This window comes from Heteronotia binoei, chromosome 6 (genome assembly GCF_032191835.1).
Source record: "Heteronotia binoei isolate CCM8104 ecotype False Entrance Well chromosome 6, APGP_CSIRO_Hbin_v1, whole genome shotgun sequence".
NCBI lineage: Eukaryota > Metazoa > Chordata > Lepidosauria > Squamata > Gekkonidae > Heteronotia > Heteronotia binoei.
The window spans coordinates 98230299-98258272 of NC_083228.1; the positions used below are offsets into that span (position 1 = coordinate 98230299).

Here is a 27974-nt window from a genome sequence, read left to right on the forward strand (position 1 = left end):
AGTATGCTGTTCAGGTGTTGTTCAAGTGTATGTGTATAAGTTGCAAACCTGCTTTTGATTTATTGACATTCATTACAGAAATCTCATAATCAATGCTTTGAGCCTAAGACCCAGAGAAAACATGAAATGGCTGGGCATTGCAGACTTTTGTACATAAGTTACTTCATGTGCTGGTCAGCCAATGGAGAAAATAGAGGATTTGCTCTGTAGCTCTTGTGCAAATGTTAAGCCTGACAAAGCAAGTGGTGATGCAGAAGGGAGCAAGAGAAAGAGAAGGAAGCAGATGTCTGTGAGTTGTTCATGGGCCTGCTAAGAGCCTTCTGGGGGCCTGATCCAGACCTCGGGCCACATGTTTGACACCCCTGGTTTAGTGTGATATGGTGGTTACAGTACTGGAACTAGGCTCTGCAAGACCCAAATACAAATCCCTACTCTGTCATAGCAGCTCACTGGGTGACAATGGGCCAGTCCTACACTCTCAGCCTAAGCTACCTCACAGGAGTATAGGGAGGATAATATGGAGAAGGGGAGAATGATGCAAGCTAGTTTGGGTCCCAACTGGGGAGAGATGTGGGTTAAAAATGAATAGAATGTGTGGCTAGACAGACAATGGGTGTAGTCTAGCAAGGCTTGTTTTATGTTTTTAGGCAAGTACTAATAGATTTGTGCCTACACAGAGATATTTGTCTGATGAGACCCTATGGTTCAGCACTGTTTGTACTAGAAACTATCATCAGCCTTTTCTTTTATTATTCTGTTGTCACAGAATACTTGAAAGTAAACTATGGACCATTGGTGGTTTCTAGGCAATAGAATGTGTGCAGACTATTGCAGATACATGTACCTGGTGTTTCATTCATGCAGCAGAACACTATAAACCCCAGAGCAATAGCAGCTCCCACTAATACTACATTAGAGACACAGTTTCTACCAGTGCAATCCCAAACAGAATTATGCCCTTCTTAAGTCTATTTAAATCAATGTGCTTACAAGGATGTAAATCTAATTAAGATTGTACTGTAACCTTCTTCTCAATAATTACCATCAGATCATGCTATGTGACAGAGCACCAGGAAGCTTAACCTCAGGAGGTCATCTTATATAGCCACATATCTTCCTGGCTACTGTCATAAATATTCTATGGATCATTTCCCTTGAAATTCAAAACCTAAATATTAGGAAGTACAGTACAGCCTACTTTTGAACAAATATGTTTAGGACTGGGCCATTTGTTTTTCAAGACTGAAAAAAGAACAGAAAGAAAAGAAAGAATATTCATTTGTGGCCAGATTTAACATTTACATTGAAAATGACAAGGCTGGGAGATGTTTAGTTTGGCATTAACCTTCAGAATTTAACTGGAGTCTAAACCACAGATTATGTATCAGAAAGCTAAACTTGTACAAGGAACTGTGCTCATCTACAATCCCTATTCTTGTATACAATGACTTGATTCATAGTTTGGAAGAAGGACAGTTGATTTGGCCTTGCCAACATTTTTTTTAAAAACAGCTCCTGCAAGGAGATAGTTGTGGAACTAGTGCAAATAAAAAGCCCCAACATAGGCATAGTGTTAATAGTGTACAACAGTATCTTGTGCAACCCAATTTGCATCTGTCACCCATCATACTTGATCCCATCTATTGTTATCATTTCATTTTTATTGGCTGCTGATGTCCACGTCTACGTATTTCAGCCTTCAAATAGGATTTGGAGAACTCCCAGCATAACAACTGATCTCCTAACAATAAAGATCAGTTCTTCAGGAGAAAATGGCTGCTTTGAAGCATGAACGCTAAAGTATTACATCTCTACTGAGGTCCCTTTGTTGGGGTTTAGATATACGATTAGCAGAGTAATGTGGAGAGAACCACGAATAACAGCCAGGCACACGGTTTAGCTTAAGAAACAAAGTAGTTTACTTTACTTATGAGGAAAAGGTATGACTGGGATTTCTAGAAAACAAAGAAGGATTCAATATCCTATCCAGCTTCTAGGCTACATCTTGACTCTCTCAAGTCCTAACTTCAACTGCATTGAGATCTAAGGGCTTAACACAAAGGGCAATAAAACTGACCAAATGGTTTCCCTTAGACCACCACCCAAATATATGGATTAGCCTATTAGGGCTCTCCCTCAATGTTCACTATGCATATTGACACCTAGCCTCGGCAGGAAGTACGTGCTAACATTCTCATTGGCTCTACCTACTCACTGGCTAAACATCAGCATGCATATACAAACACTTAATTAACTCATAACAACAGGAAGTGAAATTGCAGCAAAAACCCAACACCCTTCCCTACCCAAACTCTGCTGTCCAGAGGCTCCACGCAAAATATCTGGGAATTTTTTCAGCCCAGAGTTGGCAACCTAATATTTCTGTCTCTGTGCTTGTTCCTGCATTCCATGCAAAATCACTCCAAACCTAAAAATCAGTAGGTATATACACTAGCACCTGATCCTAAGGAATTGTATATCCCATTTTATCCTTTAGTATTTGATCCAAAATGCAGCAGAAAGTTTTCTGGTGTAAAAACGTAAAGTTAGTCCCCTGTGTAAGCACCAATCATTTCTGACTCTGGGGTGATGTTTTCATGGCAGACTTTTTATGGAGTAGTTTGCCATTGCCTTCCCCAGTCATTTACACTTTATCCCCAGTAAGCTGGATACTCATTTTACTGATCTTGGAAGGATGGAAGGCTGAGTCAGCCTTGAGCTGGCTACCTGAGCCCAGCTTCCACCAGGATCCAACTCAGGTCGTAAGCAGAGTATGGACTGCAATACTGCAGTTTACCACTCTGCTGGTGTACCACCAAATTAAACAATCACCCTTCACCCATGAAAACCAGAGAGCTGAAAGCCAGCTGTTCAATCCATTAAAACTATTGGCATCATATACCATTACATATTACTGATAGAATGGTACCTTACAAGTAAGCTTGAATGAGGGGCTTACTTCATCATGGGTCACTGTACAAAGTTCAGAACATTATTGTTATCTGCCCCAATAGAAATTCAATCATACTTTTATGCTGCTGTTCTTCCAAGAAGTTCTGGATAGTGCCCATGGCTCACCTCTCCATTTTATCCTGAAAATTACTGGCTGTCCAGTCCTTCCTAAAATGAACTACCTGATACTGCCCTCTCCAAGTCCAGCTCCCTCCCCAGATGGCCTTTTGTGGTCTTTTATGTAGGTCAGAGGCATTCTTTCCACATATATCCCAATGACAGCATATAATTTCCATTCCAGTCAAATCAACATCTGACCAGGTCAATTGGGGATACAATGCCAATATTTTTATGAATTTGTTTAAATCTCAAATAAACTCAAATGAGTCCTGGATTAGATGCTATCTAATATATCAGAACGCAACAAACCCCCTACTCTACTCATCTTTGTTAGCTAAAAAAAAAATTAAGTCAAACTGTCATCTCAAGAAATATTTTCAGACTTTTGGATTCATGCTGCATTTGATTAGCATCTAGGTAATTTGATTTTGGGAACTTTCTCTTTGAAAACCATAAAGGAAGTAGCCTAAAGGCAGAAACTCTCTCTTCTGGTATGTGTCATGACCTTATAACACCAGTACAAGGAGTTACAGGAAGGGCATGGCTGGCTTCCACCTAATCACTTTGTTAAAAAAAAACTATGAAAGGACTTATCCTGAGATATGCTAAACATTTACAATCCCCAGGGATTTTGAAGGGCATAAATGGCATAAAGTAGGAAAGTGGGAGCACTTGGACTTAACTTCTTCTGATATCAGTCATCAAACTGCAGTGAATACATAACTGACATTTTATATGGTATTTGAGTAACATGATACTTGAGTCAGTGTGGCATAGTGGTTAGTGTGCAGATTAGGAACAGGAAGTACAAGTTTCAAAATCTCTGTACACTATGAAACTCACTAAGTGACCATGGGCCAATCAGACATTCTCAGCCTAACCTACCTCACAAGGTCATTACAGGGATAAAATGGAAGAGGGGAGAACCATGTATACCACTCTGAGCTCCAATCAACTATAAAAGATGGAGGGCCAACTCGTGATCTTCTATAAAACACATCCTTGTTTCATTATTTAATTCTTTTCCCAGAAAATGGCTCTATCTGTATCATTATATAAACAAATAATTTTCACCCAAAGCTAGTTAATGAAAATTTTGGGCTATTTTATAAAGTTTATGGCATTGCTACTTTACTGTAATGTTCATTATATGCATTAAGAGCTGTTTTATTTTAGTGTTTTATTATTTTGAGTTTTAGCGGCTATGCTCTCTTGAGCCTCCAAAAAACTGATTCAAGTATGAGAAATGCATACAATATACCAACCCTTTTAGCTGTTTGGAAATGGATTTATGTCTTTTAAATGGTTTGAGAAAGCCTGTGAAAAAAGACTCGAAGGTTCAGTCCAATTTCAGTTTATATGCCCTGTGGGCTTAATTTAGTTCTAGAGAGCCAGAGAGCCCACTGAAATCATGAGATATATTTCTATTCAATTACATATACAGCTGAACAGGGTCCTACTCCCTTTAGGCTAGGATCTAAAATCCACTGATGTCAAAGATCAAGCCACATGCCACACATTGTATGTGAAGTGTACCAGAAAAGCTGCGTTTTTTTCACATCGCATGTAACTTCAAGATTTTCATCATGTCAGTCATCCTCTGACTATAAATCCAGGCTTTTATCCCCCATAGTGTGGCTCTTCCAAGAGTTATAGTAGATATAGTACATCAACCAAAGTCAATATAGTACATCATGGAAAGATTTAAAACATGCAATTCAAATTATTCTAAAAACCATCCACAGGTACTGGTTTTAAATAACATTTTTTGTTCTAAAAAGACCAAGCAAAATGATAATCTGATGTGGGAAACAAAGAACTAGTTAAGACATTAAGCAAGACAACTTTTTTCTCAGATTCCAGATCTGATAGTTACTATTTTCAACTTATTTATCAAATATATTTTACCCTTCTCTCTAATAATGTTGGTACTGTTTATCTATAGAGTACAGGTGTCCAGATTTAGAATACTCACTTTACTAATAAATGCCTTGGGCTTGAGGGTGTGTGTGAGATCAAAGCACCATTTTTCTAGGCCCAGCATAAATTTATATTGAGGTCTCACAAACACATAGAGACACACACAATCCATTCCATATATACAATCTCATGAGTCCCAAAGGGGGGAAAAATCTGAAATGACATTTTAAAAAGATCCTATCATGGTAATAGGCTTGCACCCCTCTCCTTCTACATATCCATACTTATTCTCCCCTCTTAATGCTTGGCCTAAGGGAAGAAATTCTACAATGCACTAAAATGATTTTTATGTTGTAATATCCGATAATAATGAAGAATCTCAGCTGGTGTGAACAATTGATATGTCCCCACAACAGCTCAAGATCTGACCTTTGATGCTGAACAAGAGTTGGGTTATGAAAGTTTTAGATATGTATAGGGAACATCTGGCTTTTTATTAAGTTATTTTGGATGTCCCTTTATCATCAACAGTCCAAATCCATTCTATTTCATTTTTAAATTTTTCATTTAAATGAAATGTGATGCCACTTAACATAGCTGGTATTTTAGCAACTCAGACCTTACTGATAGTATCATAAAATCCTCATATGTTTTAATTCATTTACGCATGCCTGCATTTAATATGCTGTGTGACCATGTCTGCAATTAATATGATTTATGAGAGACAAACATGTGCTATATTTGAGGTGCTACAGTGATACATTTTTTTTCCTCCTTTCCCTGATTGAAAGATTTAATGAAACAGCACAAAGAAAATTGTTGGCTGTTAACGTAGTAAGTTGAACTGACAGGCTCATGAGTAAACTTTGGTGAAGTTAATGATATCCTCTTATCTGACCCTGACACATTTGCGGCATGTAATTTACAGAAGCTCTGTCCAGGGAATCTTGACAAATGCTCCTAACGATGTCAGGGCAATGTTCCATTCTAATGTAAAACAGATGTGGGTCAGATACCCTCATTCATCACTACACTGAACATTTCAAACTGCTGCTAAGATGGATGGCATTACCTGCTGTTAACTCTTTTCACTGGAAGAAAACCATCTTCTCCAACATCCCACTCCCACAACCAGTCCACCTCAGCTTGCAGTCACCTGAATTGATTCTCATGGGATTGCAATTCACCTCAAGGATTTGAAGCTTTAAAATTGACAGTCGCACCTAAGCCATCAACTTATGTCAGTACCAGTTAGCAAGCCACTATCTTTCAGTGTATGGGCATAATAATGCCAAAGTTTTGCTAAGCTAATGTGCACAACACCTTCTGAAAATTCTGAAAACATCATTAATATGATTACTTATGATCAGCATCATTAGTGATTAATAATCATTAATTATTAGCACTAGTAATGATTAGCATCATTAATGTGATTACTATCATTATTCCTCTTACTTTCCCACACTCAGGGGGGCAGCCCTTGAAAATAGTTCAGAATTTTCAGTTAATGAAAAATGCAGTTGCTGAAGTCCTCAATGGGATTCAACAAAATCACATAAGCAGGTGTTCTGCCACCAGCACTGGATTCCAGTCTGATTCTGGGACCAATTCAAGATCTGGTTTTAACTTTAAAGTCCTAAATAGCCTGAGTCCACCAGTATCATCCTACCTGAGCCTTAAGATTCAAACACAGGACCCTCCTACAGGGTCCAGGATGGGCTGCAGGATGGGCTATAAATATTCCTACATATATAAAACACCATGGGCTGTGGTGTGCAGTCCATCAACCATTGGCCCATCAACCACCACTCAAATTCTGTTCCATCCCCTTGGTTGAGACCACTCCTTTCTCCTGCCCACTGTCATCGACCCACTAGGCAGAATGGCACGGAGATAGTGAAGAGACAGGAAATGAAGGTGGTAATGCATCTAAGTGGCAAGGCCTGATCCAGCTGGGAGCACTTCCTCATAGACCATGGTAAGCACCTCTTTCCTGTCACTCCCTCCCTCCCCTCTGCATCAACCCCAGAACATGTGAAGATTGGGCCACGGGAGAGGCTGCTAGGCAGTGGCTATTGCTATGCAACCAACCTTGGTTTTGTCAGTAAAGGAAGAGGCCTCAACTGAATATAATGCCATAGAATCCACCCTCAAAAGCACTATTTTCTCCAGAGGGAGAGAGATCTGTTGTCTGGAGTTCAGTTGTGATACTAGGAGATCCTCAAGCTCCACCTGGAGCCTGGGTACGCTAGGCCTGGCTACTTGCTAACATAAGAACATAAGAGAAGCCATGTTAGATCAGGCCAATGGCCCATCCAGTCCAACACTCTGTGTCACACAGTGGTAAAAATTTTTTATATATACACACACACTGTGGCTAATAGCCACTGATGGACCTCTGCTCCATATTTTTATCTAAACCCCTCTTGAAGCTGGCTATGCTTGTGGCCACCACCACCTCCTGTGGCAGTAAATTCCACATGTTAATCACCCTTTGGGTGAAGAAGTACTTCCTTTTATCCGTTTTAACCTGTCTGCTCAGCAATTTCATTGAATGCCCACGAGTTCTTGTATTGTGAGAAAGGGAGAAAAAGTACTTCTTTCTCTACTTTCTCCATACCATGCATTATCTTGTAAACCTCTATCATGTCACCCCGCAGTCGATGTTTCTCCAAGCTAAAGAGTCCCAAGCGTTTCAACCTTTCTTCATAGGGAAAGTGTTCCAGCCCTTTAATCATTCTAGTTGCCCTTTTCTGGACTTTCTCCAATGCTGTAATATCCTTTTAGAGGTGTGGCGACCAAAACTGCACACAGTACTGCAAATGAGACCGCACCATCGATTTATACAGGGGCATTATGATACTGGCTGATTTGTTTTCAATTCCCTTCCTAATAATTCCCAGCATGGCATTGGCCTTTTTTATTGCAAACGCACACTGTCTTGACATTTTCAGTGGGTTATCTACTACGACCCCAGGATCTCTCTCTTGGTCAGTTTCTGCCAGTTCACACCCCATCAACTTGTACTTGTAGCTGGGATTCTTGGCCCCAATGTGCATTACTTTGCACTTGGCCACATTGAACCGCATCTGCCACGTTGACGCCCACTCACCCAGCCTCAACAGATCCCTTTGGAGTTCCTCACAATCCTCTCTAGTTCTCTGGTTCTCACCACTCTGAACAATTTAGTGTCATCCGCAAACTTGGCCACGTCACTGCTCACTCTCAACTCTAAATCATTTACTAACAAGTTAAAGAGCATGGGACCCAGTACCGAGCCCTGCGGCACCCCACTGTTTACAGTCCTCCACTGGGAAGACTGCCCATTTATACTCACTCTCTGCTTCCTACTGTTACTGTTACTACTGTTACTGTTACTGTTACCCATTTATACTCACTCTCTGTTCCTACTTGCTACTATTCAGCAGCAGCCCCCTCTGCAAGGCTAAAAATATACAATAAGCTGCAACATACCAACAATGACAAAATGTTAAAGTTCTACAAATCATTACAATACTCATATTTGGTATCAATCTACAATTCTCAATTTATATAGCAATTAGGAATAAGGCCCATTGTGAAGAAAAATACAACAGACTCTAGAAGAAGGCTCTGGGCAAGTGCTCCACCCATGCTTGCTGTCTTCCCACTCACCTAGGTGAAGGCATTCACTCCTCCACCTCAAGAGGAGCAGATCTGTGCCATCTGGAGAGTAGTTGTAATTCTGAGTGCTCTCCAGCCCTCACCTGGAGATAGGCAACAGTGGTTCCCCAGGAGGAAAGTGTTGGGTTTTTGATGCAATTTCACTTCCTGTTGTCATGAGTTAATTAAGTGTTTGTATATGCATGCTGATGTTTAGCCAGTGAGTAGGTAGAGCCAATGAGAATGTTTGCACGTACTTCCTGCCAAGGCTAGGTGTCAATATGCATAGTGACCATTGAGGGAGAGCCCTAATAGGCTAATCCATATATTTGGGTGGTGGTCTAGGGGAAAACATTTGGTCAGTTTTATTGCCCTTTGTGCCCTTAGATCTCCATGCAGTTGAAGTTAAGACTCAAGAGAGTCGAGATGTAGTCTAGAAGCTAGATAGGATATTGAATCCTTCTTTGTTTTCTAGAAATCCCAGTCATACCTTTTCCTCATTAGTAAAGTAAACTACTTTTTATTCTTAAGCTAAACCGTGTGCCTGGCTGTTATTTGTGGTTCTCTCCACGTTACTCTGCTAATAATGTGCCTAAACCCTAACAGAAAGGCCTCTCCCTCAGAGCAGGCCCATAGCTACGGGGGGCGAGGAGCAGGCCGCTCAATTGAAACCCCCCTTCCCGCTATAGGGCCCCCTCCACTGTGAGGGAGAGAGGGAGGTGCACCATCACCCAGCAGGATGCACTCCAGCCTGGGCAGCCACTCCAGCACCTGCTCCCCCCCCCCCCTCAGCCTGCAGGGAAGCATGGGTGGCAGGAGAGTCGCAGAGAAGTTTGCCATTGGCACAAGCAGGAGCCAGCCCAAGGGCACACACCCGCCAGCCGTGGTCCCACAACACCCTCGCCATGCCCTCTCTTTAAAAAAAAATCCCACAGAAGGTAAAGGACAAGCAACTTCTGTCTGGGAACACAAAATCCCCTCTTTCAAAGCTCTAGGTTTGCAAACACCTCATCTTTCATTGTCTTCTTTGGAAAATAAACAACCACTGTTAATAAACAATGGGGGGTGTTGATAGGGGAAAGGCGACCTCCAGAGAGCAAGGAGGAAGGGCAGGAAGAGTCAGCAGAGGATTCCTGGAAAATGCCATTCCCCCCCCCCCCCCCCCGAGTTCTCTCTCTTTTCTATCATTCTATAATTACTCCGGACTTTTTTTTTTTTAAGCCAACTCAATCCTTTGGGTTGTGCTCTCAGTTGCAGAGACACAAGCACAGAGAGGTGTGCTTGGGAGAGAGTCTTCAGCAGAAAGGGGCAAGAGCAAACCTCAAAAGGTGTGTTTGTGTTGACTTTTCCCCCCATAGTCTCCGGATGAAGATTTCATCCAATACTCCCTCCCTCTAAGCTGTGGAGTCTTGCAAGCAAAAAATATACTTTGTGAGCTACTGGCATTAAAGTTGTGAGCTTCTGCATAAACTAGTTTGCCTTGCCATTGGCTGTACCACCTACCTTCCCATTGGCTGTACCACCTGTTGCTCTGCTTCACCAAGGAGAGAAAGAAATCTTTCCCTCAATTTGCTGAGGGAGGGAGGAGGGAGGGAGGAGGGAGCAAAGAGCCAGAGAAAGCCTTCCCTTTATTGACTGAGGCATCCTCCCTATCCTCCTCTGAAAGGGAAACAGTCAGAGACAGTGGGTAAAATGGCATCCTGTAGCAGCAGATGAGTTACAGAGAGAGAAGAGAGGGAAAGTGAGAGACAGAGAGAGATTGAAGTCCTGTATGTTATGTATTGTGTTGTACTGGGGTCTTGTTGCCTGAGCTTGAGACAGGCACTCCTTGTAAACCAGGATCCTAAAGCCTGGAAAAACTGGCCAATCAGAATGCTACAGAAATTAAAAGTGAAAAACTGCTGACTATGACCACTAGATGTACACTCATGTATCTTAAAAGTATTAGATAGCAATTTATTCTGTACAGAAATCCAATCTCTGTCTTTGGTTTGTGGTTAGAACCAAAATGGTATTATAACAATTGAATGTATGAAAGCAAAATAAGATACAGTCTCAACTTCTGATAGTCTCACTCCAATAATTTCTAATGTCCAACTTGACGTACACTTCTGAAAAAGAGTGGACTATGCAGAGTCTTGAAAATGATGCACTCTCCGGATGAGAAACGTGGCTCTTTTTCAAACCCAATAGACTGATGATGGGACCTGATCTCAGCAATGTGTTCAATGTAGGAACCAATTCATTCAGTCATGGTGGATCATGGGTCTTTATCTCCTGAACTCACTTTACAATACTGTGCTTAAGATCAAAAACATTATCAGAAAGAGAGTGTTGGTCTGAAAGGTATCACTAAAGGCCTCTGAGGGAGAACTCATTAGAGCCAGTCCTGACTAGGGCTGCCAGTACCAGATTGGTGGGCAAATCCTGGAGATTCTATGGTGCAGTTTGAGGGAAGCATATGAGTTAGGGCTTCAGAGTGGGGTCTGCCAGACCCAGGTTCTTGTTGTGGAAGCTAAAAAGGTGATTTCAGACCAGCCACAGACTTTCACCCTAACCTTTCTCACAGGATTGTTGTGTGGATCAAAGCAGGAAAAAGAGAATAACATAAGCTGCTTTGCCCCCACTCCCACTGTGGAGAAAGACTGTCCTACGTAGAGGCTGCAGGGAGGGGGGAGGCAATGGAAAGCTGAAGTCAGAGGGGCAGAAAAAGGGAAGGAGATAGGGTTGCCAACTCCAGGTTAGGTTAACATAAAAAACATAAGAGAAGCCATGTTGGATCAGGCCAATGGCCCATCCAGTCCAACACTCTGTGTCACACAGTGGCAAAAAAAAAATAGACACCATAAGGAGGTCCATAAATGGGGCCAGGACACTAGAAGCCCTCCCACTGTGGCCCCCCCTCAAGCACCAAGAATACGGAGCATCACTGCCCCAGACAGAGAGTTCCAACAATACACTGTGGCTAATAGCCACTGATAGACCTCTGCTCCATATGCTTATCCAATCCCCTCTTGAAGCTGTCTATACTTGTAAATCAAATCAAATCACACTATTTATTTATACAGGGGCATTATGATACTGGCTGATTTGTTTTCAGTTCTCTTCCTAATAATTCCCAGCATGGCTTTGGCCTTTTTTATTGCAATCGCACACTGTCTTGACATTTTCAGTGAGTTATCTACCATGACCCTAAGATCTCTCTCTTGGTCAGTCTCCGCCAGTTCACACCCCATCAACTTGTAGTTGTAGCTGGGATTCTTGGCCCCAATGTGCATTACTTTGCACTTGCCCACATTGAACCTCATCTGCCACATTGATGCCCACTCACCCATTTGGAATGCTTCACAATCCTCCCTTTGGAGTGGTTCACAATCTCTCTGGTTCTCACCACCCTGAACAATTTAGTGTCATCCGCAAACTTAGCCACTTCACTGCTTATTCCCAACTCCAAATAATTAATGAACAAGTTAAAAAGCCTCAGACCCAATAGTGAGCCCTGCGGCACCCCAATGCTTACCATACTCCACTGAGAAAATTGCCCATTTATACTCTGTTTCCTATTAATTAGCCAGTTTTTGATTCACAAGAGTATTTTGTCCTTTTTCCCCATGACTCTCCAGCTTACTAAGGAGTTTTTGATGAGGAACTTTATCAAAAGCTTTCTTGAAGTCAAGGTAAACAACATCTATTGGGTCCTCTTTGTCCACATGTTGTTCACTCCCTCAAAGTTAAGAGATGGAGCCTAGAGAGGGTGGGGTTTGAGGAGGGGTGCGACCTCAGACAGGTACAATGCCATACACTGCACCTTCCAAACCAGCCATTTCCTCCTACAGAACCACTGCTGCCAATCTCCAGGTGAGAGCTGTAGATCACTCAGAATTACAACTGCTCTGCAGATGGCAGAGATCAGCTTACCTTGAGATGTGTGTGAGGGGAGTAAATGGCTTCACTTGGGTGGGCGGGAAGACAGCAAGGTTGGGGGGGGCACTCTCCCTGAGCCTCTCTCTCTAGATCCCATTGTATGTTTCTTCACAATGGGCCTTATTCCTAGTCATGCATAATTCCATTGCCATTAGTACCAGCCCCATTGGTTAAATATTGTAATTATTACAGCTGTGTCAAAGGGGGGGAGGCTAAGCGGGGCGTTTGTGCAGTTGAGGACTCCAGCTACTTTCACTGAACACCAGTGAGTGTGGAAGGGGATTTTGTGTTTTTACTAGAGGACATCAAGAGGTTGCAATGAAGGTACCAGTGTAGCTGCTGCAGTACTGTAGAGGCAGGCATGGAGAGCAGAACCCAGTACTTGCAAGTGATGTCCTGCTGCAATCACCCCAGATACTATGATACACTCAGTGTTTATGCACCTGCATGATGCAGCATCAGTAGTCCTGGTATCTGTGTCATCACCTCCTGACCCCATCCAATAAAAGTACTGAATCTCCTTTCCCATTTAGCAAACCTGCTCTCAAGCTGTGCTTTTGGGTTAGAGTCAGATGGTGCATAGCTATACATTTTGCTCCTCTGCTGTTTAAGCTGAGACATACACAAGTATTTACCCAGAAAACATGCCAATGAATCTTAGGGTTTATTGGTAAGAATTTCCTACTTTATCTTAAACATTAAAAATCTATTTCAGAAATCAAATCTGTAGCACAGCTAAAAAGTTATGTTCTGGAAAGGGCATCCTGACATAGGTGTTTTTCTACACTTTAAGGGGGTAAAAACATTAATATAATGATCTGAAACTGACATGTTAATCCAGATGTGTTCTTGCACTAACTGCAGGACCATAAGTAGTTAGACATTCATCAAAAATAAAAGCAACCGCCTTAACCTGGATAGCCCAATCTCATCAGATCTCAGAAGCTAAGCAGGGTCAACTCCTGCAAGTACTTGGATGGGAGACCTTCTTGGAATACAAGGAGTTAGGAGGTGGGGGCAGGCTTTATTCAGCCACCTCCCTGAATATCGTCCAGGCTCACAGTAGGGATTGGTCACCATGACTTCCAGATGTGTATGCACACATGCACATATAAATACCAAAAAATATCCAAAAAAAGAAAGGCAATCATAACTTGACTTGTAGGAAAGCATCAATAAATATTTGCCCAAGAAGAACAACAGTCATATCAGAAACAAAGTATGCAATTTACATACATTACACACTAATAATCTCAATTTTGACATTGTGGTCTTTAAAAACATCATTTCATTAGATCACAGGCTGAGTCTGAGAAGGTTTTTTTTTTAAAAAAAATACAAATACAGACAATGCTTGACATTAGATCTTGACACCATTAATCACTTCCTTGTTCCTGTAAAGATCAACCATTTGCAACAGGCAAACTCACCACCATCAGTAATAATGAGCAAAGCAGACAGCAGAGAAACACTCAATCAACTTGATGAGAAATGCAGACCTCCTCTGAGTTGGGAAGGAGCTGAGTGCTGAGGACATTTCAGGGGGCTGTGGGGCAAGAAATAAGCCTTCTATTTCAACCCACTCAGAGTCTCAGAGCATATTGTGAGTACTGCACTTGTTACTAGCATACATATCTTTAAAATTTTATGTAAGGTCTATAAAATCTGCTTTGAGTCACAAGAAGAAAGCAAGACTATAAATAAAGTAAATAAGATTAATAAAATGAACTAAAAGATATATATAATCTATGGCCCTGATCCAAAGGTGTACAATACAAAAATTGTCTTCATCCTTTTAGATGAACATATTCAGAATGAAGATCATGTCTGACAGCACTAAATACATATTTAAGATGGTGTGCAGTAGGTGGGTTCAGTCCCCTGCCCCCTCATATCACACCTGATAGCATCAATGAACTATTGGGCTCTTTCTGAAACATTTCTTTAGCATGAGTGCATAAGATCCCACAAAGAGATTCATTGGCTGCTCTTGAAAAACATCCCAAAGACTTCCCAGTCCAATTTCAAAGCCCCAAAATAGAGGAGAAAGGACAAAAAATTCTTCCTCCTTCCATTATTCCCTCACATAAGCTTGCAGGAGTTGTATGGCTTTCTCCTTACCTCTTCCACTAAACCATCATTCCTCTTATTCCACAAATAATTGCCATGAGATAGGGAAGCACCAGACAATCTGCCTTCTGGCACCTTTCAAGTTTGAAATACTTGAAATACTGAGATAAATTAAACCTGGAAATCCTGCAAACATACTCTCAGTCTCCATCTACAATAGCACTATCTTACTGTGAATACCCTACCAACTACTGGAGTCTATAACTGCACCTGATCTTTTCAGCTCTTTTCCATTTTCATGCATATTCCCCTTATGATTACAGCATTCACAGCCTTGAATGGTAAATGCAGAGCCACTGCTGGATACCGAGATCTATAAAACAGTATCCTTTTGCGCATGTAGCTGCTGTGCACTTGTCACATTTTCTCATCTCTTCAGGGTTGGCATAGGCATTTTTTGTGACAGTCTTTTGGAAAAGATTCAGAGGGCTAAGAGAAGCCTTATAAAAATGTTTTGCCTGTTTTATTTTTTTGTAAGTGGAATATGGTTATTCCTCCAGACTTTAATGCTATTCCAGATATTCATAAATGTCAGATCTTTTAAATTCCAAATTCTAAATCTGAATAGTTCTTATTTTGAATTCCAAATTCTGATTTTGGTGCTAGCACACATCCCTATTACTGGATTGTTCAAGTTCCTTCCTTCCTTCCTTCCTTCCTTCCTTCCTTCCTTCCTTCCTTCCTTCCTTCCTTCCTTCCTTCCTTCCTTCCTTCCTTCCTTCCTTCCTTCCACAGAGACTGCCAATGAGTTCTGAGCAGCAATAGAGAAGAAGAGATGTTTAACTCTTTCCCCATGCATAGTTTTCCCATGGGGTTCCCAGCCTCCTGGGCCGCAGTCACACTCACCATTAAATCCATCCCTAACCCGTCGCTATTATACCCCTAAGCTTTTTTACAATGAATTTCCTGATCAGACATCCCTCCATCCTTCAGTTCTAAGCAGCATTGGTCCCGTCATTGGTTGATCAGAGGCCTCAACCGGACCTCATTTTTTGAGATGACATTCCGCACTCACACAAGTGCAGTACCATAGAATATCGTGCTTGGCTTTTAAAAAAAAAAAAAAAGTGCCAGCAAAAGTGGGCAATCTGCCCCCCCCCCCAATTTAAACACCTGGCCAGGGAGGGGAAGCCTGGGAGTTCTCTTTGCTGTCTCTCCGCCTGGCGGGGAGGCAGCAAAGGTAGGTGATCTTCCTCCCCCCCATTTAAACATCCCATCATGGTGTTTAAATGGGGGGGGGGGAGCACAGCAACTCTCTTTGCTGTTTCCGCCTGGCGGGGAGACAGCAAAGATGGGTCATCTTCTCCCCCCCCCCATTTAAACGGATCAGGGTAAAAGCCGAAATGGGCCAGAACAGGCCGGAATGGGCATTGAACAGCGTAGACTGTCACAAAAAATGAACACCCCACCAGGGTGTTTAAATGTGGGGGAGCACAGGAATTCTCTTTGCTGTCTCTCCACCTGGTGAGGAGATGACAAAGGTGGGTCATCTTCCTCCCCCTCCATTTAAACACCCCACTGGGATGTTTAAATGAGGGGGGAGCACGGGAGCTCTCTTTGCCATCTCTCCACCTGGCGGGAATAAGGCAAAGGTGGGCAATCTGCCTTTTCCTCACATTTAAACACCCCACCTGGGTGTTTAAAGGGGGGGTGGGAAGCCCAGGAACTGCCTTTGCCATCTCCCTGCCTGGCAGGGAGACAGCAAAGGTGGGCAATCTGCCTCCCCCCCCCATTTAGGAAAGGTCCCCTGTGCAAGCACCAGTCGTTTTTGACTCTGGGGTGACACCGCTTTCACAAAGTTTTCACGGCAGATCTTTTATGGGGTGACCTTTTACAGGGCCTTCCCCACTTTCCCCCCAGCAAGCTAGGTACTCATTTTACCGACCTCGGAAGGTTGGAAGGCTGAGTCAACAATTGCTGGTGCAATTATATCATTTGAAGTGGGCTCTCGCAGGGAAGCAGTGCACTTGCGATGAGTTGGCTACAATGGAGTCTTCAAACATAGAAAGTACGTGCGGGAGTCGTTGGAAGCATTCTTGGTCTGGATTTAATATACTATCAAAAAAGTCCACGTCCCAGTCATGGCAGTGACACGAACGAACCAACGACCATTGCCAGATGCTGATGTTTGCACAACCACATAAAATCCAACATGCAACTGGCTTTCATCCATGCCCATCTCATCAGTTTATGTGCGTCTGACCTCGGCCCTGGTCTCAGTATAGGTTCGGGGCTTTGATCCACTGCCAACCACCTGGCCAGTGGGGGAAACTCCACCCCAAACAGGGAAATTGTACATGATGATGTCACCCAGAAGTGATGTCATCATTTCGCTGATGTGGGGTGATGCTCTAGTTTTTTGGGCAAACTCTATGGTTTTGAAGGCGAAAAAATCATAGAGTTTAGCCCGAAAACTAGAGCAACATCCCCTCTGACATTGCTAATACAGCGATGTCACTTCCAGGTGATGCCATCACACCACACATGCTATCCTGGAAAGGAACTGGGAGCCCCCTGCCAGTTGCCTGATAGGACCTGGCAACCATCTTTTCCCACATAACATGTTGTTAACACTTGAGACCTTTTTTAGACAAAAAGCTTCAGTGAACACATAAATATTAGATTTCATCTACAAAAACATCATGAATGCATTTCTTCAACTAAAATGTACATAGTAAGCTCCTTTCAAATTATGCCAATGAAGAAACAAAAATAAGAAAAAAGTATTATGCAAAATACAATACTACTTAGAAAATATGAGCTACATCCTACATCCTCACCTGTTAAGAATCAAAATCAGAAAAGAATTCAGCTGATTTGTAAAGTGAGGAAGTGTGAATTTTAAAGCCAGACATTGCTTTTCCCATTGCATACTATGCAGAAGAATTTGCAATAAATTCAGTTATTCAGCTTATGTCATGCAAGTCATATTCCTGTGGCGTTTGCCAGAGGGAGATAATGAATGGCAAAGAACACACACAAATGTTCCATGGAAGGGAAAAGATCTTCACAAAATCACAAGCCTGTGCTTTCTCATTTATCCTTTCTCTTGCAGTCTTCTACAAAGCCAAATTAGTCTCTGTGTCACAGAAATGGTATTTTTTTCTTCTTTGATATAGTTCCATGCACAAGATCCCTGAACAGACGCATAAATTTATGCTTTGCCAAGATCCAGTCTCATGCTCAACATTTACACAACAGGAATGCTCCAAAGGAACATGAAAACATACATAATGTATCAAATGACAAATAAATAAGTGTACGTTTGATAGAGTCCAGTAGTGCTAAACTAGCTCTGATATATCTCATCTTACTATATTTGTAGAATTCTAATATACTGGACATTTGTGCTGTAGAAATGAACCAGAGATCTTTTTAACCCTCTTTGGTTTAGGCTAGGCCAGCCTCTTTTCATCTTGACCCACTACAATATGATTATGAAGATGTAAACTTCAGATACCCAAAGAACAAGAACAAGGATGTAAAGGTCTGCAGCAAATAAAACAGGCCAGCTTTTAATTCAAATGTAAACAAGATGCAGGCAATGGTAATCTTCTTTACCTCTTTTCCTATTTAAATCTGGAATACTTAAGAACCCCTGAACTCTAGGCACCCTAATACGTGTTCATTCTAAATATGCTATAAATAGTACCAGTGCTGGGAGTTCCGCTGCCCCAGGCAGAACCCTGCCCCCAACTTCCTATCAGAGGGGAGGTGCAGCAGTGGGCTGCTTGGAGCTTGGCTCCAAGTGCACTCGCTGCTGCCCTGACCCTGCTCAGCTTCTGCTCAGCTTTCCCGAGACCCAGGCAGGCTGAGCAGGATCAGGGATGAAGTGGGCATCCCGAGCGCACAATGCTGCACCACCCTCAACCCCGCCCAGCCTTCCCAGGACCCGGGAAGCCTGGGCAGGGGCAGGGCTGCAGCAGGCATGTTCAGAGCCAGGAAAGCTGAGTAGGGTCAGGACAGCAGTGACTATTCTCAGAGCCACGCTCCAAGCACGCCCACTCCTGAGGTGCCCCGCCGACCCCGCTCAGCCTTCCTGGGGCCAGGAGGACTGGGCGGAGCAAGGGCAGCTGCCTTTGCATTCCCCTGGTCTGTGCTACAGACCCGGGGAATGTGAAAGCAGCGCTACAAGGCTCCAAGCATGCTGCACAGGCATCACCTGCTTTCACTTTCACTGTACACACACAGGGAAAGTGAAAGTGGCTCAGCAGCATGTGCACTCCATGGAGCCTGCTTTCCATGGGGGAAGACAGGCTCCAAGAAGCACACACATCATGCGTGAGGAGAGGGGGCACCTAGTGGCATCTCTTAGGCCAGATGGCATCCAAGGTGTCCACCTACTTGGCCTATTCCCACGTGCCAGGTGTGGCTATGAAAGAGAATTATATGTATTAAATATTTATGTCATATGAATAGGAGGAACATTAAGCAAAAGCATAGATTTCTACCACAGGGGAAAAAGAAGATACAGAGGTACTCTGCCAGACTCATGCCTCAACTGTTTAATTCTGTTTAAATTTAAACACACAATACAATTATATTAGATTTCCAGATGGCTTGTATTCATACTCATGTTACTATTGAATTCAAAAGTTCCAGAAGTCTGAAATGAAACTGAAATGTAGATGTTTTCAAGACCTAAGAGTTTCAGAATTACTGACATAGCTAATGCTTTACAATTCAAAGCACTGAATGAGAACTATATGCTGGAACTGAACAGACCTCAGCAAAGCCAAAATGTAACCAACTCAACGATTATTTTGTGTATCTATGTTGCTTTATATCTCTCTGGTGATTATGTTCTTTACACGAAGAACTATTCCTAAACATGGATCTGTGCATTAGATATACATTCCAAAAGGCCAAAATACTTTTGCTTAACAAAAAGAAAAAGAAGCTGTTTGGATTGTGACAACATTAAAGAAATCAACAAACTTTCTTTGCATTTACAGATTTTTAGCAATTGCATATTGAATATATTAATTCACAGGTCTTGGAAAATTGGTCTGTGACAAATTTTCTGAATAGAACATTGTTTTCCTGCCTTTCCCCACCACTGAAGACAGAAATGGCATCCTTATCTATACCAAGCAGGCCTCAGTTTGGGCAGAAGCTTACAGGAGCAGAGCTCTGGAACCTCTAAATTTTATTGTGCTCTTTCTTTCTTAACGCCTTCTCAACAAAAAAAACTTGCTTCTGGGCTTCCCTGAGAGAATTTTACTGATCTCTAAGATTTGACAAACTTTCTAATATTTTTCCCCACAAAAAATGGGAAAGTAACCAAAACATATAAAGCAGACAGATGGAAATCTTCCTCATGTCACTGTGGCCACATAGGAGAAAGTAATTTTAAAAGTATGATGGGAGTAAGGCTTTATTATGACAATTCTAATTCAAGAAGCATTTTAAGGTAGATGCTGAGCTGATAGAATTTAGTACACCTTCCAGTGACATCAGGGGTGTGTGGCATATGCAAATGAGTTATGCAAATAAGTTGTGCTAATGAGCTCCAGCACCTCTTTTTCTACTAAATGACCGCTGGTACCAAGGAATCTTCCAATAAAAAAGCTTTCAATTTAAAAAAAAACATGTTTGTGAGCAACAAGCCACATTCTGTTCCATGTTTATGTATTTCAGGCTTTCAGCTTGGTGATGTCAATAGGTGATTAATCTTTTTTAGTGATAAGATGCTTTTAACCAATTACAACTGCCCCAGATTAGACTCAATGACAGAACACATTTCCATGAAGAAAATCCCAAATTCAGTTCCTGACATCTCTTGTTAATGGCTCTTGGGTAGCAGACCCTTTTCTTCTTGAGATCAAAGAGAGATGCTGCCAGTTAGAGCAGTGAGCTAGATGGACCAATGGTGTGCATCAGTATTAGTAAGCTTCATACTGCATGAAGTCATATTTGATCCAAATGTCATTCAACCTATCGTTGCCTTTAATTTTCTTTTCACAATAGAATAATTTTGTTTCCATTTCAAGGAACATTTTTCTAACTATATATGACTATGGCATTTGCTTAGTTTTGATGGATTAATTCTGAACCTCAGAAGTGTTTTAATATTTAAACTGCAGCTTTGCACACTCAGTCTGACTACAAATAAAATGTCAAGCCTTTTGTTAAGAACTATATATTTTTAAAAAAAATATTCCTCAAAACCAGTATTAATTAAAGCCTTACTGGAGATGCATCCACTTGTTTTTAGATTGGCCTTTCTTTTTCTACTCAGGTCTGAAGCCATAAAGTTTTGCATCCTACTACGGTGCTATAGGAATCTCTGAAACTTAATTACATTTACTGTTACAAAAAAAAGGGTTTATGAACTCTTGCCTTTAGGCAAAAATGTTTATTTCATTGCCTTTGCTATTCATTCTTTTCAACTCTGGTGCCTTTGAACTCTTCAGCTGCATAGAGTTATCACTGTGGTGCAGAAACCAGGAAGTGCACTTCCGAGATGTAAACCACAAGTGGAAGCCAACCAAGGAAGGAAAGATATAGGAGCCGTTATTTTGGCCACCCTTTGTGCTATTAAAATCTCATTTTCTGCCTATTAGAATGCCCTCTCACTGCTTAGGCAGTGGTGATAGTCAGTGATTAGTGTGTAATTGAGGATAATTGTCTTTTCACTTTTCATTTGTGTCATTCCAAGCTTCCCTCTGTTTTTTTAAATATAAAAAAACCACATAGAGGAAGAAAGAGCAAAGAGAAGATAAAGCCATTAAAACTCTCACTCTCAGCCCTGGAGAGATCCCTGATTGTAATTATAGATTGCTCTCCCCCCATCATGACATTTGCTCAGGATTCAGTGGACAGTTCTCCTAAACACCTGTGCCTAAACCCACACTAATAAAAAATACTCCTACTGAATATTTTTTTTGCAGTCTCTAATAATGTCAAGCCCAAGGCAGATGCCAGGAGTAGAAAATTTAACCAACCTTTTTGACACTCAATTATCAAGGCAATTTATTAACACAGGCATCCAAGAAAAGCTCATGCAAATTAGGAAAACAATTATGGCCTTCCAGTAGTTATAGGCTTCCTGTGAGCAGTAATGTTCTTAATTTATGCATTTATAACTTGATTATAGCTTAGCCTGATGTGCGTTGCTCATCAGCTGGACCAAGAATAACTTGTCTTCTACATGTAAGGTTGTTTTAAAAAATCTAAAGCCCTGAGCTGACAAAAGAATCAAGACAAAAATCAGTGGCTCTGGAGGGTGGTTTTTAAAACCAGGATTTTTTTTTAATAAAAGCAGTACATCACAATGCTTCATAATTGAATGCAACCAGAAAGACTTTATGATTACATTACAAAACATTGCCTAAAACTAAATATAAGCTATGACTTTTGATTCAGTCAGTAGGGAAGGAGAGGGGAGGGGAGGAAACTAGCAAACTGAAATCATGTGGCTTATATAAAGAATACTTTATGGTTTAAATTTGGCAAATCATTGTATTATGGCCTTGGGGAATAGACAATTTAGTTTGGGTATACAGCAAATCCTGTGTCTGAAAAAGCAGGACTGACCTGAGGTGAAAGGCCATTGCCAATGGCAGGGTTCATAGGATTTGAGGGCCCGGATGGAGGCACAAAGCTGTCTGTATAGCTGGAAAAGCCATGCCTTGTGCTTGGGAGGCAGTATGCAGAACTGCTCTCAGGGTTCGAAGGGAGGCTGCTTTGGTGTACGGTGCTTGGTGGAAGAGGCTGAGGTCTGTGAACTGTGCTGCTTGGGTCTGACACAGCTGCAATGAAAAGCGACACATTTGCAGATTGCCCAAATTTACTGTGCAAAACTCAAACACTGAACATGATTAAGCAAGTAAGCAATTAGCAAACCAAAAATTAATATTTCATGCTGTGCAATAGTTAAAGCAACTCATGAGCACTCTGCAGGTGACTAACATACAGTGAGAATCTTAATACATGAGAATACTGGAAAATAACATGAAATATGGACAGTTTAGGTGACTCCCAAAGTGATGTAAAATGTCTCCCCTTCAGGGTTGTGGTTTCCAGCCACAATGAAACACAATATGTATTTAATCAGGATATGGTGCATAACATGCTGCACTATAGTTATAAACTAGCTTCAACCTATAAGCATACTTAGACACAAGTTCCATTAAAATGAATTGAGCTTACCTCTAAGTAAACATAGTTATGACTGTGCTATTAAATTACTATCCCCATGGGACTCTGAGAGTAGTTCTTTGAAGGTGCTTCAGATTCTCTGTTAGATAATCACTCCAATCCAAATATTGTTCTTTAACATTAACTATGCTCTGTTCTTTCTCTCCCTCCCTCTAGACTGTTATTTTATCTTTGTTCTTATTCCTTCAACCTGTGCCCTCTTCAGTGTCACTGTCAGTACAATCCCTGGCAGGTCTACTTGGAAGTAGATCCCACTGTGTTCAAATAAAGGAGCACCAGCTTGTAGGTTCGGGTAAAGGCACATAGACTTGTAGTTAATGTTATTGTTTATTTTAAGCATTTCTTATTCATCCACCAGGAATAGGTTCCTGGGATGACAAACAAAATAATTAAGAACAGTTAAAATACTAAAAATTAATCTCATTTCCAAAATGATACAAGCAAAAATTATAAAATAGGAACACAGGGACCATTAAAACTAACAAATCCGCAAAATTAAAACAGCAGAAATAAAGCCAAAATTAGCAACCAACTTGGGGGAGGGAGTTTCATGTGGAAAGAAGGAAGAAATAGCTGGGGAAATGTCTTCACCAAACACCAGAAAGGTAAATCCAGCATGAGGCAAGGGTTCAGTAGTGGGAGGCATCTCAAAATTGGGGTGCCAAGGCAAAAAGGTTCTCTTCCTTCTACCTCACCCCTGAAAATGGAAGGGCAGAGCCTCAGATAATAGTCAATTATCTTATGACATGATGATCTCCAGTATGCATTCCAAACTTTGCAAAATAGTTCCACACTGACGCCATAGCCATGATAGACTTGAGGCTACTCATTAGAATTCTAGGGCAATTCTGGGTATGGTCTACTGCAGTCTTCCATCCCATTCCCAGAACAAGTCCTTCCTGGATTCATATTTTGATATCTATGCCCAGTACTGACGGCTATTAGAGGAATCACATTATAGCATGGTGAAGAGAGGAAGAAATTTGCATCCAGACCTATAAATGAGTTATGGGCTGCTAACAAATGGGCATTTTGAGGCAGATGGGAGGCAGCCCAAATTGGACCAGCTCAAAAAGAGCCGTCCAGAAGCCTCCACACATTCCGGCACAAGGTGACCCCTTCCCATCTGCGTGGTGACTTGGCGTGATCAGATGGAGGAAGCCAGATACGGCTTGGGGTGGCTTGGCTATTTCACACCACCAAGGCACCTCACTTGTGCCCTTCTGCTTCTATATGGTGAGGAGGTGACTGGTGTGCTGCTCAAAACTTTGCTACCACTTTTGAAGTGGTAGCTTTTTGAGCTGCTCTCCAGCGGCTGAAGGACGGGATGAGAGTGGGATTGGAACAGGCAACAGATGTTGCCATTTGGAAGGATTTTTCTAGTCGATTTCTGAAGCATCTCTGAGTTGGCCCAAAGTGCCATTCTGTAATCACCCATTAGTTCTCTGCTACCTGTGAGATGCCCTACCTGTTTGGTGTCCAGTTGCCAAATCAATACTAAGCTTTTAATTTAGAACAGCCACATCTACATTTTTCAGAAGTATAATTATCACTATACACGACATTAGAAATTATGGCTAAGAAGATGTTTGAAAACTGACCTCATTGCATTTGGGGGAGGATCAGTTTAGAAAACATTACAGTAGGATTGCTATCAACTGAAGTGTATTTCGGAACTATATTACATCTTTCTTTGCTGTATTTCTCAGCTGCCCCCACAGGATGCTAAATAATCAACATTTTGTCCAAGTAATCACAGCTGAGCCACAACTGTGATGAAGATATAAACATAACTTTTTCCCATCTAGCACCTACTCTGTAGCGATTTAAGACTGGTTTTAGGCCTTCTATGATGGTATCCAATTGTAAGCCAAATGTGAGCTTGATCTACTTGAACCAATGCACAGCTGAATTTGGGAGTAATCACGATGCAGATATGCCCTAAGCACATTTTCTTTCTTTAGTAGATTACAGTCAAATAAAAACATAATAAAACACCACTGAAGAGAATGCCCAGCTTCCTTCTGTACCTTGAGGAATAGAGGTGGGCTGATAGGAGGATTCTGACAGTTGGTATGTTGGCAGAGTTGGCATGGCAGTGGGTGGGAATCCACCTGGGATCAAGTGGTTGAAAGCCATCAGTTGATTGGCCCCAGCTTGTTTCCTCCATCTAGCTCGACGATTACTAAACCAGACCTACAAATGGATGAAAACATAGAGGCATCTGAGATAATGATATAATTAGCTTTAAATGTATTCAGCAACTGAAACCCTTTTCTACTAACCATTTTATATTTCCAATGCAACCAGCATTTTAACTCTTAGAGCAAGTATTCTCACATTTTGCCACAAAGAGTTTGTTTACATCAGGAATATCATCAATTCAGGCTGCTTGCCAAACATGACCAGTACAGGGACCTTTCGAAAATTGATGGTACCTTCTACATATATACCATATATTTGCCCCCAACGCACAGCTGTTCACCTTTCACCTCCCCACCATGGACAATTGCTCTGAAAAGTAGGGTGATGAAACACTGAAGCATGAAACCCATGCCAATGAAATTAAGCAAACAAGGACTGAGAAGGCCATGAGACATGCAAAAAAAAAGAGAGAGAGAGAGAGAGCATCAGAAAACTGTGAAGCCCATAAGAGATGGCTTGGTTACAATGAAAGAGAGATGGAATCATGGTGAACAATAAGAAGAGAAACTATAAGTAATCATGCAGAATATTCATCATCCCTAGGTCATATTTCTATACTTATTTCAGTCATTTATTGAACATTTTGAAAACAGAATGATAAATGTTTATTCTCCAATAGCTGGATAATAAATATCTATCATATAAGTAGCTATTCTCCATTGTCTTCTTTGTGGTATTGTGGCAGCGAAAGGTCCTCCAGGTTTTGTTCTGATAACTTTCCATAGACTCTACCCCTACCTCCATCAAAATTCATAGCTTTATCCCTTCTAAACCCCCTTCGTTTTCAGTTCTTGCTATCCCCCCACCCCCATCTCTTTTCACTTATGACCAGTGAAGTAACCAAAAATTAAATAAATAATTCTGGATTACAACAATGAGGCAAAGGGAGTACATTTTCTGGTTTAAATTAGATGTGTCTTTATCAATGCACCAGTCTTTTGATTTGATACGTATTTGGCATTCATCCTTGTAAAGCCCGGACTCTGTTTAGAGTAAACTATCCTCTATTGTCTTGAAGAATTCCTTTTTCAAACTTTTTGCCCATTTGAAGAAGAGATCTTGTTCCCTTAAAAGCACATGGGAAACTCTCTGTTTAGGATAAGGCAGTGGAACTGTCAAGGCCAATTTCATTAAGGAAAGCCTTAAGGAAGAAGTGTAGCTTTGAAAGAATAACAGGCCAGTGCTTCGGAAGTATGATGTTGCCTTGTTCAGTTACAAACTACTTAGAGAAAAAATGATAACAAAAGGCAAGATGTAAATATTGGGAGTCTGTGATGGAAAAGGTCTACAAGTTCATCGTATCTATTTTTTCCAGACCAGAATGTACTTAACTGATTCATCCAGTCTAATTTGAATCCCTTGCATGATAGTAAAGACTGTTACCAACAGCAGACTGATCTGCAGCTCACTATAATTTGCTGTTAAAAATGTTCCTTGTTATAAGGCTGCATTTTTCCCTCTCTCCCTAGGCTATAAAGAAATCTTTGGTTATGTATCTCTAGTATCTAAAATATACTTATAAGCAGAAACGTTCACTTTATATGGTTAGAATCACATCTGATATTGGTTAAATACTATGTATTTTCTGGACTAGAAATATTGTATACAGAAGTTCAGGATTGATATGTGCCTCAGGCACCATGGTGGGCTGTAGCATACACTGGCAATTCTTAAATGATCTGAATGGAACATTTTTCCTTGCCAATGTTCAACAAAAACGTGATTAATTTGCCCCATAAACTGTCCTCAAATCTTTCTCTGTGAATTTTAATGTTTAATATTTGTCAGATATTTGATATCGAAGATCCATATTTTACACATAATAGTATTTTATATCTGACAATTGACTTTTTTGACAGCTAATATTTAAAATGTGAATATATAACCAACACCACTTCATATAGCTGTTTCATTTTTATGTTACCCTTTTTCAAAAAATCTTAGAACAACATACATGACTTTCTCCACATCTCATTTATCCTTACAAAAAGTGTGTGAAGTAAGAGTAGGGCTGAGATAAGTGACTGGCCAAAGGTTACCCCATGAGCTTCATGGTAGACTAGAGTTTTAAATCTAGGTTCTCATCCTAGTCTGGCAATTGAGGCACTATTACATAGTGGCCCTCTATAAAATTGTGCCAATAGGAAAGGTGGGATATACAAAATTTAAATCAATAAAATCTGGCAGTTATTATATATGTTTTCTATTTTGTTTATTATTTGACAGCTGAAGTCAATATTCATAACTGGCAGTCTGTATGTGAAGCAGGGTTGATATTCAAGGACAGAATGGACTCAGCAGAGAGAAGAAATGGAATGAAAGGCTATAGTGGCAAACAGGATTGGAGCAGGAAACAGATCATTGATCTACATTTGTGTAACTTTTCTGGCAAGTTTCCTATGTGTAAAACTTAACAATTACTGCATTTTTGTTTTGCAAAAAAATGCATTTGGGTTATTTCTTCCAACCATGTGACTATTTAAAAGTTAAGGAAAAGAAATCAGATAGTCTATATTCAGTGTCTGAACACATGTCCTCCTGTAGGTATCTAGTAAAACCCACATATGCCTTGATTTGAGTCCAAAAACATATCCACTTCCTGATCATAACCCACTTGACCTCCACCAAAGAAAATTAAATAGCCCTAAGAAGTGCAAACATTCAGAATGGACTGCAGCAGAATGACTCTCTTCTTTTTTACTCTGTGTAAGCCCTCAGTGAGTGCATGTAACTGCAGGTGGAGACTTAGAGGGCATCTTATACAATGGCTTGAATCCTGATTTGAATGCCTACAGGAGGAGGGGAGATCAATTTTTCCCCCTTTAACAGGATGCCTCTGATTACCCCCTTTAACTGGATTCCCCCTTTAACAGGATGCCTCTGATTACCCCCTGCCAAGCTATTCCTAAAGGACCGCA

At 41.2% G+C, this 27974-nt stretch overlaps 1 protein-coding gene across 1 annotated transcript in view; it reads right to left on the minus strand.

The window, feature by feature from the left end:
• The window catches only part of PAX3 (paired box 3), a 174270-nt gene that overhangs the window by 17934 nt on the left and 128362 nt on the right, over positions 1-27974 (minus strand). The window contains exons 6-7 of the mRNA XM_060242184.1: positions 24882-25047; positions 22228-22442 (exon numbers count right to left, since the gene is read on the minus strand). Coding sequence (XP_060098167.1) covers positions 22228-22442; positions 24882-25047 — 381 coding nt within the window. The remainder of the gene's footprint in view (positions 1-22227; positions 22443-24881; positions 25048-27974) is intronic.